At 39.4% G+C, this 18920-nt stretch overlaps 1 protein-coding gene across 1 annotated transcript; it reads right to left on the bottom strand.

Annotated features, from left to right (window-relative positions):
• Positions 1–3356: 3356 nt before the first annotated feature.
• Positions 3357–17496, bottom strand: LOC137192286 (ribosomal RNA processing protein 1 homolog B-like). Its single transcript, XM_067602847.1, has 16 exons — positions 17273–17496; positions 16155–16237; positions 15873–15930; positions 15671–15756; positions 15404–15465; positions 15182–15311; positions 13926–13990; positions 13189–13418; positions 12338–12468; positions 11641–11738; positions 11052–11071; positions 10790–10936; positions 8648–10092; positions 8183–8350; positions 6166–6232; positions 3357–3734 (listed from the first exon to the last, which is right to left on the bottom strand). The coding sequence occupies exons 1-16, from the start codon at positions 17397–17399 to the stop codon at positions 3523–3525; spliced, it is 3129 nt and encodes a 1042-aa protein (XP_067458948.1). The 5' UTR covers positions 17400–17496; the 3' UTR covers positions 3357–3522.
• Between the last annotated feature and the right edge of the window lie 1424 nt (positions 17497–18920).

Genomic DNA, 18920 nt, shown 5'->3' with positions numbered 1-18920 from the left:
ACTGTTGAGACTTGTTGAGTCACCTGTGCAGGTACATCTCAGAAACCAGAATGACTTTACATGCAGCAGGTCAGTCAATCACAGTTTCCAACAGCAACAGAATAATGCTGCCATCTGCTGGTGAAAGCAGCTACAACTGAACAGCTTCTCTGCTATTGGCTGCTCTTTATTCTGACAGATACCAGTCGGTAGCAAACACCAGCCACCTTTATTTCACAACAGACATACTTACACATCACTGATGGATAATCATGCTCTCAATTTTAGAACATCAGTTCCCATAATGCTTTAGGGGGATATAAACAGGAAGTATAGTGTTGCCATGGATTCAGCAAGTTAGCTGTGGGCTGCAACTTGATTTTTGGCCTATATTTGTTTACATGTTGACAAAATGGCGCCACTAAAAGTATCCAGAATTATTTATTATCAGTTTATTTTTATTCTCAATTTGCAGTGTAGCCATGAATCTACAGACATCACTGCTTTACTTTGATACTGAAGGAAACTGATGAGGAGCCAGAAATATTAATTTAGATGTGCAAGAACCAAAGTGATCTGTAGATCAACCATAACAGTTTTTTACTCTTGTTTGAAGATCTCATTAGTATTAGTATTAGTATTAGTATTAGTATTAGTATTAGTATTAGTCTATCATTCATTGTATTGATAGCAGGCTGCTGGTTTTGTGTACTCTTGTTTACATATGATAGACTCAAGAAATAAGGTGGTGGAGGCGAGCTGCAACATTATTTATTCATTTAATGCTGCAGGGATTTTCCCAATAACATCAATGCACAACTGTTGCATGAAAGCAATGTCAAACCTGGAGTCTAACTGGTCTAACTGGTCCTGGTCCAACTTACTCACTGAACATATGCAGCATTGAACATGCAGCTACATCACATCAGATTTTCTAATAGCAGAGTAAACCAACCACTCAACCATATGTTTTTTTAAGGCTAAGCCTATAAGCTATTTGCATAATAACACTACATGGTAAAAACAAACTGACAGTGTGCCACTTACGTACATAAATTAAGTAAATATCATTTATTAATTTATAAGCTATCATTACATTCACAATGTAAACCAATCTGTTAGTTTTTCTGTTTCTGCTTTCTGCAGAGCTGAAGTTTCAGCCCATAGTAAGACATGATGGAACAACATCTCCTTGCTTGTTTGCAATCCACATATGGGAGCATCTTTTTTCTATGATTTCTAAGCAGCTTTATGGACATTTATTAGCAATGCACATCATATGTGTGTGTGTGTATATATATATATATATATATATATATATATATATATATATATATATATATATATATATATATATATATATATATATATATATATATATATATCAGTTTTACTGAGTTCTGACTCAAAGAAGAAGGTCTCTCACCCCTCAGTTCAGTGTGAAGACCTTTCCTAGACTAACAAATGAGGCCAAATTGAGAAGAAAAACATGAATTAATTTATATCCATTCAACACAAAGATGAGATGTGGGGGTCCATATGGATAATCCTATCGTCAGAGGCACCCTGCATATAAAACACTTTAAACACTTTGGCCATATGCAAGCCTTGGTGTCTTATGTCTTTTACCTCGACCCCCTTTTTAAACCTTTGATAGATGCAGCTTTTCAGATCTGGTCTGGGAAGGGAATACATTGTGTGGCGGACCTTTTCACTGATGGGCTGTTTGAGTAAAAGTTACCACAGTCCCATTTTCATTCTCAACATTACAAATCCGACAGCTTATTCTTCTTACCTGGATTCTTGGGATAATGTCAGTTCTCTAACAAGAAAAAAAAATCAGATGCACAGTTCAGGGCTCTTGGGTACCCCTTTTTAGACTATTATGCAAGCTAATATGATGTAAACACTTTAGTTTAGTAGCCCGTGCTTCCATGTCCATTGTAGTCTCCATTTGTTCATTCTGTTGACATTACAAATGTAATTAATTCATGTATGCAAGTTGTGCAGGATATTGTATCCATGTACTGTAATTATGCAATTGTTCTCTTTTGGTACCTTTTGTTTTCTCTCTTTCTTACTGAAAACTCAATAAAAACAATTAGAAATAAAAAAATACACTAACCAAGCAGGTATTGAGTATGTCAAACTATGACTGCTTTAAAGTGATCGCCTCACACTTCAGCAGAGCACAGCACACCAAGATTTCATTAGTGCTGGACTTGATGAGAACGCTGCTGGGAAACCAGGTAGTAATGTACCATTAGCTGATGTGATGTGGCAGCAATAAATACCTGTTTACCTGATGTGGTACAGAGGGTGGTGGAGGTCATTGAGCAGCTTGTGTTCTATAGACATCAGGGAGCTCTACAGGCCACTTATTAAATACACGATTACAGCAGACAGTGAATCATATGAATGTGAATGATGTGTATAGAAACTGAAAAACTACATCCCTGATTTCCCTGCATATTAAAGAGGACACATTCTGCACATTTCCAGGTCTATATTTATATTCTGGGGGGCTCTACTTGAATATCTTTGCACGACTTATTTACACTCCAGCTGCACAGCACACTTGGGAGAGGCTCACCATGCCGTACCACCGTTTCATTGAAAAACAACATATTTATTTCTATCGCAGCTGGAGGGGAACTCAACTCTACTGTGCTATGCTCAGAACCAAGCTGGAGACGCATGCAGCAAACTAGGTGCTCTACCCCCCCAGCAAACAGGGCTCTGGACCACCATCCAAAAAGCAAACACAGCAAGAAGAGTCCCTGTTCCATTGTGTTATTCCAGGACAACAGATTTAACGCCCTGGTTGAAGAGGATTTTCCTCCACTCATCTAGGGACACCACTGGGTGAACAGCTGGACCAGCACCCCAGAGGAAGCCTGCCTTTCCCCCCAGCAGTCACTCCAGCTCCATGAAGGAACCCTTAAACATCCCTTAAGTAGAGGATGTGAATACTTCTTCCATCAATAGTGAACAGATGTAAAAAAAAAAATTCAGGATTTAAAAATCAACTTTGCAAATGTTTTACAAGGAAGGAGATGCATTCCACACTTTTCTTAGACCTCAAGGATACAAATTGTTTTGGTGAGTATGTTTGCATGAGAACTCCACAGGGCACCTCTGAGATATACAGATGTACATATACACCATTCTTTGTTTTTAATATGTTCTGACACTTTGCATTAACTGAATTTTACTCAAGTTAAAAATGCAAACTTTTTCTCCTTAAAAGTATAAAAGCATATTTCCCCCCCCAAAATATAATTTCTTCACATACAAAAATTTTTTGCATTATTATCACTAATATGTTGTATTAAACTCAGAAACACAAACAGAAAATGTGATATAATTGGAAAAAGTGAAATTGAGTAACTTTATTAAAATGTCACTCAAAGAGGCAAATCGCATCAGATAAACATAAAAATACTTTTATATATCTCTCCAAAAACAGGATGTTTTAAACCAGTCTCCGAAAGAGTTCAGAGAGATTTACATCCGCATCTACAGTCCATCAAGCGTGAGACGTTAGAAGAAGTCGGCTGCGGACGGTCGGCGTTTAGGCGTGCTCTTCGGAGTCGTCAAGCTCTTCTTCCTGTTGGGGGTGTTCTTGACGCTGGCGGAGCGTAGCGTGGGAGGAGACTTCAACACCCCACACTTGGGTTTCTGTTGGGGGTCAAAGGGCACTCGTGACGACCCGTCTGGACTCACCAGCAGGCTGCGATCGGTCTTCCTAAACTCTGCACGATGAAAAACAAACAAACACAGTCAGACAAAATGTAAATAATTCAACTGAGTCTAAAGTTTTTAACCGTTCAGCTTTAGATTCAAATTACTGATCAGTCTTTTGTGGAAGATTTTTTTTTCCTAATCCAGTTGAAACACTACTAAGAGGATTCATAAAAACAAATCTTTGGCTCTAGCTGGTTGTCGGGCCTTAAGCTCCTTTCATTCATGCATCCCTTCACATTAATCTGATGGTGATTTAACACGTGGGTCTCATGTCTGAATGAGCACATGAGTCACTTTAATGATAAAAATAATCATTGGTTGGAGCTCTAGTTTTAATAAGTTCTGACACAACTTTCCAAAAACATGTTTGCTTTCTCATTTAAAATAGAAACAACATACTTTTCACATTAAAAAATTGTGTCAGACTCAAGTATCACAGCTTCACTTCATCACTGTCGTTCACTGATCGTGTGTGTCGGATTTGATAAAAAACAGGCGGCAGAATCTTCTCCAACTGATGTGAAAATGTGTCAGTGGATTCACTGTGAGGAGCGCTGCTGAGTGATGCTCATTAATTAAGGATTAACAGCAAAAGAAGTTTTTAAATCTGTCAGTGATGCAAAACAAGTCTCCTTCGTCGCCATCATCTCTCTCTCTTCATAAACGTCCCGTCATGTCTGAATAAAGCTGTAAAGAAACACGTCTGTGTGGATCAGGGTTGGATATTGTTTAAAAAAAAGTCCACATGATTTTTTTTTTTTTTTAACACAAATATATTTTGAAAGTGTTCAAATGATTAAAATATTTATTTTTGTCAACTCCTTCAAATACACAGCGCTCGAATTCACCGCTACAGACGGTTTGGGTCATAGCTGCTGCTGTAGTCGGCCAATCACACGTTGCATTAAATCGAGGAACGCTAGCAGTGATCGGCTGCAAGCGTTTTGTTTTCTAAATCTGGGTACTAAAAGGATCGAATGCATGGTACTGAACGGTACTGAGTTAAGGTATCGAGTACTGATGCCCAGCTGTAGTCTGAATGATAAAAATCTGTCACTTTAACAGCTTGATGAAGCAGCAATGTTTCATATCTCATGTCTGAAAATGGCCTCAGACTAAAGAAGAAGAAGGTGACAACTGAGCTCGTCGTTTTCACACCTGCAGTTCAGCTCAGCTGGTCCGGACCACAGAACACACATCTTTTATTTCTGGTTCATTTCATGTTTTCACCTCATGAACATGAAATGAACTAGAAACAGTCAAATGGATCGACAGGTAGCTCATTCATTGGACAGTTTTGGTGACATCATCCTGCATCATCAGAGCTGCGAGGACTTGAAGGGTCAGAAACTGGTGAGTGACTGTTAATTAATGAGTCTGCTGTGTTTAATTATCTTCTTTAGTGCAACAAAAACAAATGAGTCAGAAATAATAACTGACAGAGAAAAGGTGATAATGAGATGTCTTGTGTTGAATATTATGGGCTGGATATGCACTGTGTGGTTGCTAGGTTTCGCTCTCTTCTCACTGAGGCTTAGCAGCACATGAGCTGCATGCGTGTTACCATGGTTACCGAATAAACGATCTTGAATAATTAGAAAGATCTTTGTTCACAGTCGCAGCTGTGGTTTGAATTTGTACAAAAGCTGCAACTACAGATTATTTTCATTATTAATTAATCTGCTAATTATTTTCACATTTAATTGATTAACTGATCTGAAAAATGTCCGTTACACCATCTCCAAATATCACAGCCCCAAACCCAGAGATATTCAACTTTACTGCAGTAGAAGATAAATAAACCTGAAGACAGAAAAATATAACAATCATCTAAATTCATGGCGATTAATCTTCAGTCGATCTACTAATCGATTAATCAGCTCACAACGTTTAAACTTTATGAATTTTATTGAATTTGCTTTGATGAGTAAAAACATACAGAATAACTTTTTAAAATATACTAAATATAAAAACAACATACCTTTAAGTTCAGGAGGTTTGAGATTCAGAAGTTAAACATGTTAAAAATGTATAAATATTATAAAGCTGCTGAATTTTAATTTTAATTTATTAAATAGCGTAACTGCTGATGTATTGATTTTATGTAATTCTTCTTTACCTACATTTTCTTGATTTGTTATTATTTTATAATCATTATTTCTATTTTTTAAAATTATTTTATTATTTTGGAACATGTAGTTTCTTGATTAAATGTTTTGTGCCGGCCATGAAAGGTATCAATACGTTGATATACACCTGATGGAAACTCAATCAATAATTTAAAAAAATTAAGTGACAAAAAAAGTAGAATTTAGGGCAGAGCTGTTGTACTGGATTGCATAGGTGTTTATAATAAAGTGATATATATACACACACACACACACACACACACACAATACATATTTATTATAATCATTATTATAATCATCAGTTTCTTACCAGCTGTTTTATTATTCTTGAGGCCAAAGGTCACCTTCTTGGATTCTGATTTGGGAGTTTGGCTCTTCTGTGAAATCAAGACAGAAGAAGAGTCACATGATACAGTTCAACATTAGCTGCACAGTAAAGAAGAAGAAGAAGAGGAAGTTTGCTGTATTACAGGAGAGACGTGAAAGAATCTGATCAGTTTACAGGTGGGACTGAATCGATCACTCGACCACAGCCAGCTGCTGCAAAGTCTGTCTCTGTGGATCATGTTTGAAACTCTTTATGGATTTTTTCCTCCCCAACACTTCACTACTGTACTGTTTTTAGATTCTACACTAGTATCCTGTCACCTTATAGACCAAAATACTTTGACTCGACACTCAGACAGTAAAACGAGCCACCGTACTGGCCCAAATAAAAGACCATGTTTATTTATATTACGTTTGAAAAGTGGAGGTTTGCTTTATATTTATACTGCTTCATCCTTTGTGAGGTTCAATAAAAAGATTTCTGACAAATCTTGAATGCCAGGTGAGAGAGGAGTCTTATATTCAGCACTCAGGTTCTGACAAAGTTCTTTGACCAGGAAATAAACTTCATCAGGTCAGAATAAAAAAAAGGAATGAAGGAATAAACCAGAAACAAACAAACAGTCTCTCTGTCAGTATCAGTAGTTACACTTCAAGTCGTCTGCCTGATTTAACAGCGTTGAACTCCATCAAGCTGTCATGCAGCAAAACACTGGAAAGACCTGCACATCACTGGCAAGACGTGCACAACCCCGGTAAGACCTGCACGAAACCGGTAAGACCTGCACGACACCGGTAAGACCTGCACGACACCGGTAAGACCTGCACGACACCGGTAAGACCTGCAACCCTGTGTGAGTCTTTTCCAGCCGTTCAGTCTGATGAGTCAACAGTGTTTTAACAGCAGTGCAGCTTTAAGTGGAGCCATTAAATACATAAATAGCAGCGTAATTATTGGTAACAGTGTTCAACATGTGGGTTCAGCATCATTAACAGCTGTGCAGTTTGAAGCTTTTCTTCATGTAAACACAAACACAGCGAATCATTTTCCTTCAGTGTATTTTTATGGTCTTGAAATGAAATGAAAGGTTTCATAAATCCTGTAAAACACGTTCTGGAGGTTTAAACTGAATATTTATTTATTTTGTCATTTCTGTGGGTTGTTTTTTTTTTTTTTTGATGACATGCAAAAGTTTCTATCTGGGAAAACTGGTCAAGTGTTCACACGCTGCGGCAGTGACATTTTAATTTAAAAACAATTTAATGGACAAAAAGCCGATGCATTTCCATCACTGAAGGGTTCTGGAGAAATTTACTGAGCTTTGACAATTTTAGATTATTCTCATATTTGTGCCTAGTTTATAAATGTTAAATGGTTTGGACTCCTCCACTATGTGACTTTGTGTTCACTTGCTCAGTAAGTTCTATTAGATCCTCCCGAATATCCTCTAAACAAGACTGTACCAGACCATTATGAGCAGTCAGCTGTCTCTGTGAAAGCTCAGTGGAACGTCCTACCTGATGATATGAAGAACTGCAGTTCAGTCAATACATTCAACTAAAGACTGTGCTGTTGTGTGTAGCTTTGTATTTTGTATGATGTGTTCTGTGTGGGTTTGTTTGTTTGTTTGTTTGTTTTGCTTTGTGCTGTTTGTTGTATGTTTTGATTGTAATGGACTACGGATGCAAATTAGCTTCGAGCTAACTCCGGTGCATCTTTAATGTTTAAAACTGTACACTGTCCCAATCAATAAATCAAATTAATTAACATTAATTTAATAATTAAATTAAATTAACGCTTTTTGAGAAATTCCAGATATCAAACAGACCAATAGAACTCTATCAACAAAAAAAACAACAAAGACTCAAATATTTCTTAAAACCTATAAAATCACTGACTAATATTACTTAAATATAAATCTTCTGCTGCTCCACAACCATCTGCCCCTTAGAGACAAATAAAGTAACTGATTGATTGATTGATTGATTGATTGATTTACCTTCTTCTTCTTGGACAGCGGGGTGGCGGGGCTTCCCTTGGTCCTGCAGAACAGCGGCGTCGGGACTGCAGCTTTGTTTTGAAAGGAGACAAAGTCTGATCCTGACGACGTCTTCGCCTTCTTTTGTGACTTTTTAGTGCTGAGAGGCGTGAACGGCTCTTCAACATCCTGCAGTTTTCAGATTTTAGACAGAAAATTAATCGTCTATTATTTTGATGATCGATTAATCGTTTGAAGTTATCTTGCAAGACAAAAAAAAAGGCCAAATTCTCTGATTCCAGCTTCTTAAATGTGAATATTTTCTGGTTTCGTTACTCTTCTATGACAGTAAACTGAATATCTTTGAGTTGTTTTATAGACATTTTATAGACCGAACAACTAATCAATCAACTATCTTCAAAATTTCACCTGATCAATAAGTTCTTTTCATGTAATTTTAACCGTTTCATCTCGTTAAACGCTCACCGTCGCTTCTTCTGCGAGGCCGTTGATCGATGTAGCCGCCTCCATCTCATCAGCCTCATACTCAAACGTCACAGGGATCTTCCTCTTCTTCTTCGTTGGTTTCCCGGAGGAAGGCGCCGCCTCAGCGTCACCCTCCTCGTCTACACCGCCAGCCGCCTGCTTCTGACTCTTTTTCTTCTTCCTCGCTGGTGTTGTCGTGGTGATATCAAGCAGCAGCTTCTCTTCTTCCACCACCTGAGGGGTTTCTGTCGCCGCTGCTGCTTCTTCTTCTTCTTCTTCTCCTCCCACTGGCGCCACAGACTTGGATTCTTTTAGATTTTTTTTCCTTTTCTTCTTCAGTGGTGTTGCAGCACTTTGATCTGCAGCGGCTGAAGATTCAAGTGTTGTGTCTTCAGGTGTTTGATCTGTTTCCACCTTGTCCTGGTCCGTTTTCACAGCCTGCATGCTCTTCTTCTTTGTCTTCTTTTTAAGCGGTACTGCGGCGGTATCTTGTGATGCTTCTTCGCCAACTGGCGTGATCTCAGAGTCGGTCACCTGTGATCCAGCCTCAGCTTCCTCCGTCTTCTTCTCAGCCTTCAGGCCCTTCTTCTTCCTCTTGGCGGGGGTTGTAGCTTCAGTCTCTGCTTCTGCATTCACCTGCGATTCAGCCTCAAGCCCCTTCTTCTTCTTCTTTTTCTTCCCCGAGGCGGCGACATCGGCGTCAGAGGACATCTCCGGCTCTGGCGTCACTGCTGTAGCTGCTACTTCCTGGGTAACAGCGGTCTGCTGCTCACCTGCTGCCTCAGGTTTAAGCTCTGAAGTCTGCCGCTTTTTCTTCTTCTTTGAAAGGGTTTCTGATTGGTCCTCGTCTGTGACTGTAACTGCCGGTTGTTTCTTTACCTCCAGGAGCAGCAGAGTTTCTGATTGGCCGTCTGGCGTCGCTGCTTCTGTGACTTTAACAGTTGAAATAGAGTTTTGTGTCTGTGCTTCCTTCTCTAAATCGTCTGCTTGTGAACCTGCTTCAGTCTCTTTAACCGTACTACCGACTGACGTGATCTCAGCCTCAGTTTCCTCCATCTTCTTCTCAGCCTTCAGGGCCTTCTTCTTCTTCTTCTTTTTCTTCCCCGAGGCGTCGGCGGCGGCGGCGTCAGAAGACATCTCCGGCTCTGTGACTGTAACTGCTGGTTGTTTCTTTGCCTCCACGAGCAGCAGAGTTTCTGATTGGCCGTCTGGTGTCGCTGCTTCTGTGACTTTAACAGATGAGACGGAGTTTTGCGTCTGTGCTTCAGTCTCTTTATTTGTACTCTGAGTTACAGCTGCAGTCTGCTCTCCAGCCTGTCCTGCTTTCTTCTTCTTCTTCTTCTTCCTCTTCTTCTTTTTGTCGTCATCATAAGAAGTCACGTCTGCTGCTTCGCTGTCGTCTTTTCCAGAGTCCTTACTTTGTTTGAGCGCCTCCTTTTTCTTCCCTGAAGTAGCAGAGACACAAATCCAACATGTGTGGTCATTAAAAAGCTTTAACACTGATTGTTCAGCAGCTCAACAAGTCTGTAGGTGGCAAACTGGACGCTTACTGGTTTGTATAGAAGCGAAATTGTAGCACAGAAGACGCAGTTGTAACACTGATACATCTAATATCAAAGCATTAAGAAGAGCCTAAAACTACAACATTCTTATTAGATTATAAATCTGCCCTTTTGTGAATAATTTGTAGTTTGGTCATTGAGATAAAAATAGTGAAATCGTCCTTTAAATGGTCCTGAATGGCCTGAACTCTTTAGTGCATGTTGTGTTATTATATGAATAACAAGGAGAATTCAGCTGATCATGAACTTTAAGCTGCTTTCAGAAGAAATTCGCTTGGTTGCGTTTTGAAAGGTCAACGACAGCTGAGGTCAAAGTTGAAATTATTTGAACTTTGAGCGCAGCGATCGGTGGCAACTTCAAGCGGCCCAGTTGGACGCCATCGCTCTCCTGATGGGAGAACAACGGCACAACCAGCGCGGAGCGGTTTTACTGCTGATCACGTCGGGGAACGTTTAGGGTGACTTCTCAAATCTGAAGAAAATGTCTTAAAGATATTTATATGCAAAAAGAAGCTGGTGTCTAAACACATTTTCAGACCGTTGTGCACAGTTGGGAGGTGAATGTGACGTCATGAAGCACCTTTTCTTTTCTTGGCTGCTGGGGCTCCCTCCTCCTCATCCTCCTCCGTGTGGCCTCCTCCCCTCTTCATCCTCTTCCTGCTTCCAAACATGTCGTCATCCTCATCTGTGGAGACCTCATCCGGATACTCATCCTGAGGAAAGACGCCTGACGGGAAAATCAAGAGAGAAACTGGAGTGAGACCGAGTCAAAAAAATGATTCTGTTTTCATAGATATAAAAACAGCTGTGACGAGAGAAGAGGTGTGATCATCAGCTCCTACCTTCACTGAGGTCCCGCAGTCTGTGATGCAACATGAAACACAGAGAGAGAAGAAGAAGAGAATATGTTATCATCTATAAATACTACATCCATAAAAGAGCACTTCTGTAGTGTTTTGGTTGAAATATGGAAAACAAATGATTAATTAATACATCTCTTTACATTAAGGGATAGATTTGTGTCTTAAACCAGCAGTCAGGTGTCTGTAATCATTCCTCCTGTTCATACTGGATATTAAAAGATCCTTCAAATGTTCTTTCAATGGAAGTGATGGAGGCCAAAATCCACAGTGTGTCCACACAGTCATTTAAAAGTCCCTGTTAAGCTTATATGAGGCTTCAGCAGTCTGATTTGACTCATTATTAGCTTCAGATAAACTTTAAAAAACATTTTTTGCACAGAAGGAGGACTGTGGATTTTGTCCTCCATCACTTCCATTGTAAGGTCATTATGAAGGGATCTTCTAATGGTCAGTATGAACAGGAGGAATGATATTGTTCTTTTAAGACACACTTATAAAATGGTGAACCCGTCCTTTAAACACTATGGTTCTCATGGTTTTCAGCTGGTGACACATTCATTCTACTCACACTTTGATGATTTTGTAGAGTCTCTGTCGGTTGTAGCTCGGTGTGCTGCTGCGGCTCGCTAAAGCAAACAGCTTGTCAGCCAGAGCGGCGTAATCGAACTACGACACAGATATCACAACGATCATTAGACATGACGACATGATGAGTAATAAACACAGCAGAGAAACTGTTCTGAGGAAAAGTTGATCCATGAAGGAAAGAAGATCAGAGAATAAACACAGTGATCGGCCCTCGTTAAGCTGCAACACTTTGTTTTACTGAAAGTTTTCACAGTGATTTTCCTTCACATCATCAGTTTGTAGAGACTTCAGACAACATTTATTCTCCACAGTGAACATCTGGTCGGCTTCATGTTCAGTAATTACAGCTGTGAGAAGAGAGTCATCTGGTTTCAAGGACGATGTGACAATGAAGGAAACGTTATGAGACTGAACGTGTTCTGCATATTAATGTTATTCTGCTTTTTGTTCTGACATCTTTTGTTCTCAAAATGAAGCCGTACGGAGGCCCGAGAGTGACCCAGGAAATTAAAAAAAATTAGACTTTTATACATTTATTTTTAATAAATATGCATATTTGCTTCTAAAAATGACTATTACTTGATTATTGATATAGTTGTCAATTAATTTTCTGCTTTTTTGCTGATTTAATTAAAATCATAAATAGTATAAAGTTGAATAGAGATAGAAGCCTTCACCTGTAGAACCGGTCCCATGTCATCGTCACACGGCAGCTCCGTGTCCGAGTCTTCCAGGTGAAGAAAATCATCCTCGTCTTCATCATCATCACCATCATCATCTTCATCATCTTCTTCATGTGATTTACGACCTGAAAACAGAAGAGCCAATTAATGATTTGTGCAAAACAAATGAACAGAAAGTTGCATTAAACATTATTGCTAACTTTCATAGCTAATATTTGTTGACATCGATTGATTGTAGAGCTGCAACGATTAGTCGATTAAACATGTGAAGATTTGCTGCTTTTGTGTGTTTTTATATGACTGTAAATTGAATATTTTGAGGTTTTGGATAAAACAAGACATTTGAAAATTACATTTTATAGACTAAATGAATAATCAGCAGATTAATTGATAATCGTTGGTTTGATACGACTTGTGTGATCAGAGAGAACAAAAGTTGTTTAACAGGCAAATCTGAAGAGAATCACATATTTCTTTCATTTTGGATGAAGATATGTTGATTTCTGTTAGCTGTTAGTTTATCATCTGTCACTGTTTTGATATTTTACAAACACCAGTGATTTGTTGTCTATTATGAAAATGATTAAAATCTGATTAACACACATTTCAGATTTGCTTGGAACAAAAATGAAGGTTGTAAAACAGTGAAATACTGCTGATATCCTGCTGATATCCTGGAGGTCTTATTGTTTTTTGTTCTTTTTTTTTTAAAGTTATGTTTTAAGGTGTTTTCGCTGCAACGAGACGCTCCGGCTGCAAAAAGCTGCACAAAAATCCTCCTTAACTTGTGATCGATAATAATGATTTGAGGTTATAATTGTTCTGCGGTTTCCGTGGAGACGTACCATTGATCTGCTTCCCGGCTCCTTTCTTGCCAATGAGTTTGCTTGTCGTTTTCTCTTTTAGTTGGTCTTCATCCTCTTCATCCTCCTCCTCCTCCTCCTCCTCAGAAGCCTGTCCCGAGTCCGAGGCCTCGGCTGCTTTCAGCTCCTTCATCAAGTCTTCGATGGCGTAGGGAGCCTGGTCGATGATGGCGCTGAAGATGCTGCTGCAGATCGCTCTGAAAAGAGTCCGACTGAAGCAGCAGACGGGAAGCTGTTAGCAGCGTTAGCATGAAAACAAGCTGCTTCACCATCAGCATGCATGAACAGTGTTAACGTGTACCTGAGACATACACCATCATCATCATCATCATCATCATCATCATCAGTTATAACACAGAGGCTCTTTGGTTTCATGTTTAAGTTTCTACTGAGATCAGAAACTCAACACTGTCAGGTTTTAAGTAAATTAATTTTAAACATCAACCTGCACCAGCATCAAATCCAGACTATTATATATATTATATATATTATAACTCCACAGTACACCTTTTACACTTTCATTTCATTATTTAAATGTTTGTTGTTCAAAAAAATCAGAATATATATGTTCTCCTGATGAGATTCTAACACACTTTGTTTGTCAGACTATTCTTCCTACCTGACAGCTGCATCTTACATTCTTAATTACATGTTTATATTGTCAGACAGACAGAACTACAATAAGTGAGGCAGAGGAAGCTGAGGGGAGGAAGACTCACTCTTTGGTTTTAGCTGCTGTTTTGCAGAACGGTTCGATGAATCTCAGGTTCTGATCAGCGTCGAGCTGCCATGAAAACAAACACAATTACATTTTAGATGAAATAAGACAATAAGGATCATTGTTGAGCTCATATATTCTCCTCATAACGTAGCGCTGAAACACTTTCCTGACGTTGACTTTGTGTGTCTGTGTGGTGTTTTGATGCCCAGCAGAGGTGAACAGGTGGGAGGTTCATTCAAATGTTGGACGTGTTTCTGAGATGTCTCTTCATAAATGCAGATTAAATCAAACAGAGGACTAAAGCACTGTGTGATAAAGTCTCTCTCTCTAAAAGAAGATGAGACTATATGAGACTCAGATGTTTTTAAGCGTAAATGTAGGAACTGAAACCAAAGACAACACAAGCTGCTGTGTCATCGCAGGATAATCTCACAGAAATTCAAACGTATCAGCAGCTGGAGATGATATCAGCGCAGGATCGAGCTGTGTGTGTTTTAGTCTTTGAAGTGTTGATCTGCTTCTTCCTGAACACACAGAGTACATCAACACTAAACTGTTTCTCACATTTGACCTTCTGCTCAAATTAAAACCTGCATTTTTTTCCCCACTGAGATTTTTTTTCCCTCCTCCTCTGGACAAACACACCCGGATTATTAGATAGATAATACTAATGCAGTCTGAAAGGACATCATCCAGTCCTGCTTCTAGCATCTCTGCTACTGAATCCATCAGTTCAGTGAACTCGCTGCTCTTCCTGTAATTTAAACCCCGTCCAGAGCGATGACGAGCTGCTCTTCCTCCTATTGTGCTGCTCTGATGAATAATAATAAAAAGCAGGATGTGATCGATCAATGATTGTTACCTGCTGAGCTCAATTAGACAGATCGTGACCCATGAGTGGCACAAGTGATCAATTTATCAATATGTGTTTTTGTTGTGCACAATGTTGTTTGTAATAATTCCTTCTCACATCAGCAGAGACGCTCTTTATTCCATGTGTACGTCGTCTTTAGTTCACTGCATGCTGCATTCTCCAGACTCACAGACAAAAACAATCTTTTAAAAGCCGTTCAGATGTTTTTCTTTGTGTCCATAGCAACAGAACTCTGAATCTGACCGACCTGCTTTAATTCACCTCCGATATGAATCACAGCAGGGACCCAACGACACACAAATGTCAACCCCCCCCCCCCCCCTCCAGGTGCTTGTTATTGAGCACAAATGTCAAGAATGTGTTGAGAACCGTGTCCGTACCTCTGCTGAGCCCAGAGTAGCCAGTTCAGTCATGTAGAGGTCCAGGATGTGGAACTGCAGCCCGCTGGGAGCTCCGCTGTCGCTCTGCAGCAGCTGCACAGTCAGCAGCTCCAGAAACCTGCCGACCACACTGACAGAACACAGCAGACGACTGTTTACACCTTCAGCTCTGATTTATGACATGAATGTGACCTGAAAAAGGCTTGGAAGATGTCTTGTTACCTGCTCTCCCAGTCTTTCCTCTTCAGTATCTCAAACGTTTGTCTGAACATGAAGCGAACCAGCTGTGAGAGGAAATAAACATCTGGATTTATTGGCAATTTAAACATTTAAAATCCTTCGTTTCCTACGGCTCAAACTGGAGTTCACAAATGTACTTATGTGCATCTTTTTGTGTTTGGTTCATTCATGTTCATCAAGTCAAGCAGGTTGTTTACCAGACTTTAAAAATACTGTTTTGACCCAAATATAAGATCAACAATGACTCACCTGGAAGAACTTGTCCATCCGCAGCCGGTCGATACCCGTCCACTCTCTTTTGAAGGTCTGCAGGAAGCTCTCCAGGTACAAGAACTCTGCAAGAAACAGCACGACAGCACCGTGAAACATGAGAGGCCTTCCTCATGTTCATCATCATCATCATCATCATCATCATCACATGAGACTGTGACCTCAAACGTGTGAAACTTACGTGCGTCGATACCGTGGAAGCTGTGGATCAGACTGGAGATCATGTTGGAGAGCTCCTCCTATAGAAGAAAAGTGAAGACTGTTTAAACCACGGCTGAATATATCAATACTAGATCATTACTAGATCAATATTAGATCAATATTAGATCAATATCAGATCAATATCATGATATGAGACGAGATATCGTTAGATTTTGGATATCGTGATATGGCAGAAGTGTTTTCCTTGTTTTAAAGGCTTTATTACAGTAAAGTGACGTCATTTTCTGAACAGTAAACGTACCTGCAGCAGCGGTTTGTCCTGCATCCACAGACAGTAGAACAGACCTTTCCACAGCTTCAGCAGCTCGTCAGCTGTGAATCCACCTGCACACAGAACCAACGTCAGCAGGAACATCAGGCCCACTGATGAAAGTTTTGTCTTTCATAGTTTACATCAAAACTTTGACATAATTTGACCAGAACACCTGTTTGACCAGAATAGATTTGTTCTTCACAAATAGGTGTCAGTCTAAGTCCTTGTCTGTTTTTTGGCATATTCAGATTGTAACCGGATAGATTTTACAAAGTCTGAACAGCAAAAACATGCTGACAGAAGAGCATCAGAGCAGCTGTGCAGAATCCACACTGCTGTTAGCAGAGCGGCATCATGGAGGACGACACAGAGAACAGTCTGACGCTGAAATAATCTGCTGGCATTTCAGGGGGATGATGGATCTCCATTTCTCATCAAGCTCATAATACTTATGTACTTTTACTGCAATACTCTAACTACATCAAGCTCATAATACTTATGTACTTTTACTGCAATACTTTAACTACATCAAGCTCATAATACTTATGTACTTTTACTGCAATACTTTAACTACATCAAGCTCATAATACTTATGTACTTTTACTTCAATACTTTAACTACATCAAGCTCATAATACTTATGTACTTTTACTGCAATACTTTAACTACATCAAGCTCATAATACTTATGTACTTTTACTGCAATACTTTAACTACATCAAGCTCATAATACTTATTTACTTTTACTTTTGTAGTAGGATTTTTCATGCAGGACTTTTACTTGTATGGAGTATTTTTTTCATTGATGTATTGGTTCTTTTACTAAAGTAAAGGATCTGAATACTTCTTCCACTGCTGGATAAATGAGCCTCTGACCTGAAAGCTAACACACGTGTGCGCTAACAGTTACTGTTTATCATATTAACACCAAAATATGCAACGAACTGGGACACGTTCCCTTTCAAACATGCGTTTCTGGTTTGAAAACCAACCTGTCGTGTTTACCCATTAATGTCTCATTACTACACCTTATATTTACAGGTTAACACTCAGCTCTGTGTTTGATGCTTGTTCCTGCTCGGGTTGTTGTTAGCTAACGTTAGCTTACCTGCCGCTTTCTGCGACCTGACATTAATATATTTCCTCAGTTTCTTCATCGCCTTGCTCCGGATGGGCTTCTCGTTAGAAGCTAATCTCTGTGCGAACTGGACCTCTGGTTCTTGAATGGACGCCATGTTCACACAGATTCACGTGGAGACTCTTCTCTCCGGTTTTTGCTCCACTTCTCCCCACGTTTCCTCTGTCTGACGCGCACTAATGACGCAGAGGCTCCGAGTGTTGTGCCCGGAGTGTGACTGCAGCCGCGGAGGGGCGTTCCTGTAGAGCGCAGGAGCGCCCGATGCTTTGATTGGTTTGTATAACACAGGAACGCCCCCTTACAGATATGATTGGTTCATAGTGCACAGGAACGCCCACTATTATGATTGGCTCATGGGGTACAAAAACGCCTACTTGTTCCTCGTCTCTGCTTTGCAATCAGAGCCGTTTAGCATCCTGACTGTTTTTACACTTACAATGTCGCTTCACACCGCAGGGTTAACCATTATTTGTTTATAGGGAAAAAAAGGTTTTAAATGTTAAAATAAGATAATAACAGAAAAGGACTATACAAGTAGAGAAAGTTGAGCCATAAAATAATAATTAAATAAAAATAAGGAACTGATACAGTTTCCTGACATCTAAGCTTCTGACTTTTTTATATATATACATTCGTAAATATCACTTTCAGGGGTGCAAATAGAAAGATACTCTACCAACATTTCCCCACTTAATGAATGACTGTAAATTATATTTTGACTCTCTGATAAAATGTCACCATAATGTCTCAGTTTTTATTATTTTGAGATTGATGTAAAATGTTCATTTTCTTGCATTTATGTTGTTCTTATGTTGTTCTCTGTATTCAGACATGTAGAGATGATGATGTTCTCCAACTTGTTCTGTATGTTCTTTGTCAATAAAGTTGTGGAGAAAAAAAGAAAAGCTGTATCACACCTTTATTAATGATTAATTAGTACAGCCTTAGTGTCATTTCACGTCACGTCACGTGTTACATCCTAAAATGACCATCAAATCATTTAAAATAATATAAAAACATTATTAAACGAATAAATAAAGTAAAGCAGAGTTGTATGGAGGTTGTTACTCTTCGGTTCCTCGTTAAAACTTCTCTTTACTTTCTCATATTCATCTTTATAAGTCTTCATGTTCGTTATTTTACCGGCGGAGGTTTAGCTCAGTGGTTACTTCTCAACGATCCGTGTGTCTGTTCTCCTGCCTCACCGGTCCGCGGACCAGAGGTTCAAACCACGGGCGCTGCCCTCTGCTTTTTCCATCATCATCTCCTTTTATTAACCCTTCTGTGCTGAAGTCATTTTTATCAATGTGTGGCATTTTAGAGGCTTTAAAGATCAAGTCGAGAAGCTCAAACACAGTCTGTAAACTAACGATATTCACGTATAAGCTGCGTGTGTTATTGTACTGTTCAATACCTCATAATATCGAATAAATATGATCAAACTATCGTACAAACAGGCATACCGGGCTCTGAAATACGTTATAATTTCAGAATAAACTAAAACTTATTGGCACTGTATGTCGTGACCCTCAAAGCCCAGCAGATGGCGACGAAACTCACCTGGAGCCCCAATGAGACACATCTAGTATATATACAATATATACAATATATATATACA

This window comes from Thunnus thynnus, chromosome 11, assembly GCF_963924715.1.
Source record: "Thunnus thynnus chromosome 11, fThuThy2.1, whole genome shotgun sequence".
NCBI lineage: Eukaryota > Metazoa > Chordata > Actinopteri > Scombriformes > Scombridae > Thunnus > Thunnus thynnus.
Note: the sequence above shows the minus strand (reverse complement) of the source record. Positions and strands in the feature narration are given on the sequence as shown.

Bases quoted from the DNA above. Each gene is read 5' to 3' on its own strand.
- LOC137192286 (XM_067602847.1), bottom strand. From the start codon at position 17,399: ATGGCGTCCATTCAAGAACCAGAGGTCCAGTTCGCACAGAGATTAGCT. The intron at 15,757-15,872 runs GTAAGTTTCACA...TGTTTCTTGCAG, and splicing joins CTTCCACGGTATCGACGCAC to AGTTCTTGTACCTGGAGAGC. The intron at 15,312-15,403 runs GTAACAAGACAT...GTGTTCTGTCAG, and splicing joins AGGAAAGACTGGGAGAGCAG to TGTGGTCGGCAGGTTTCTGG.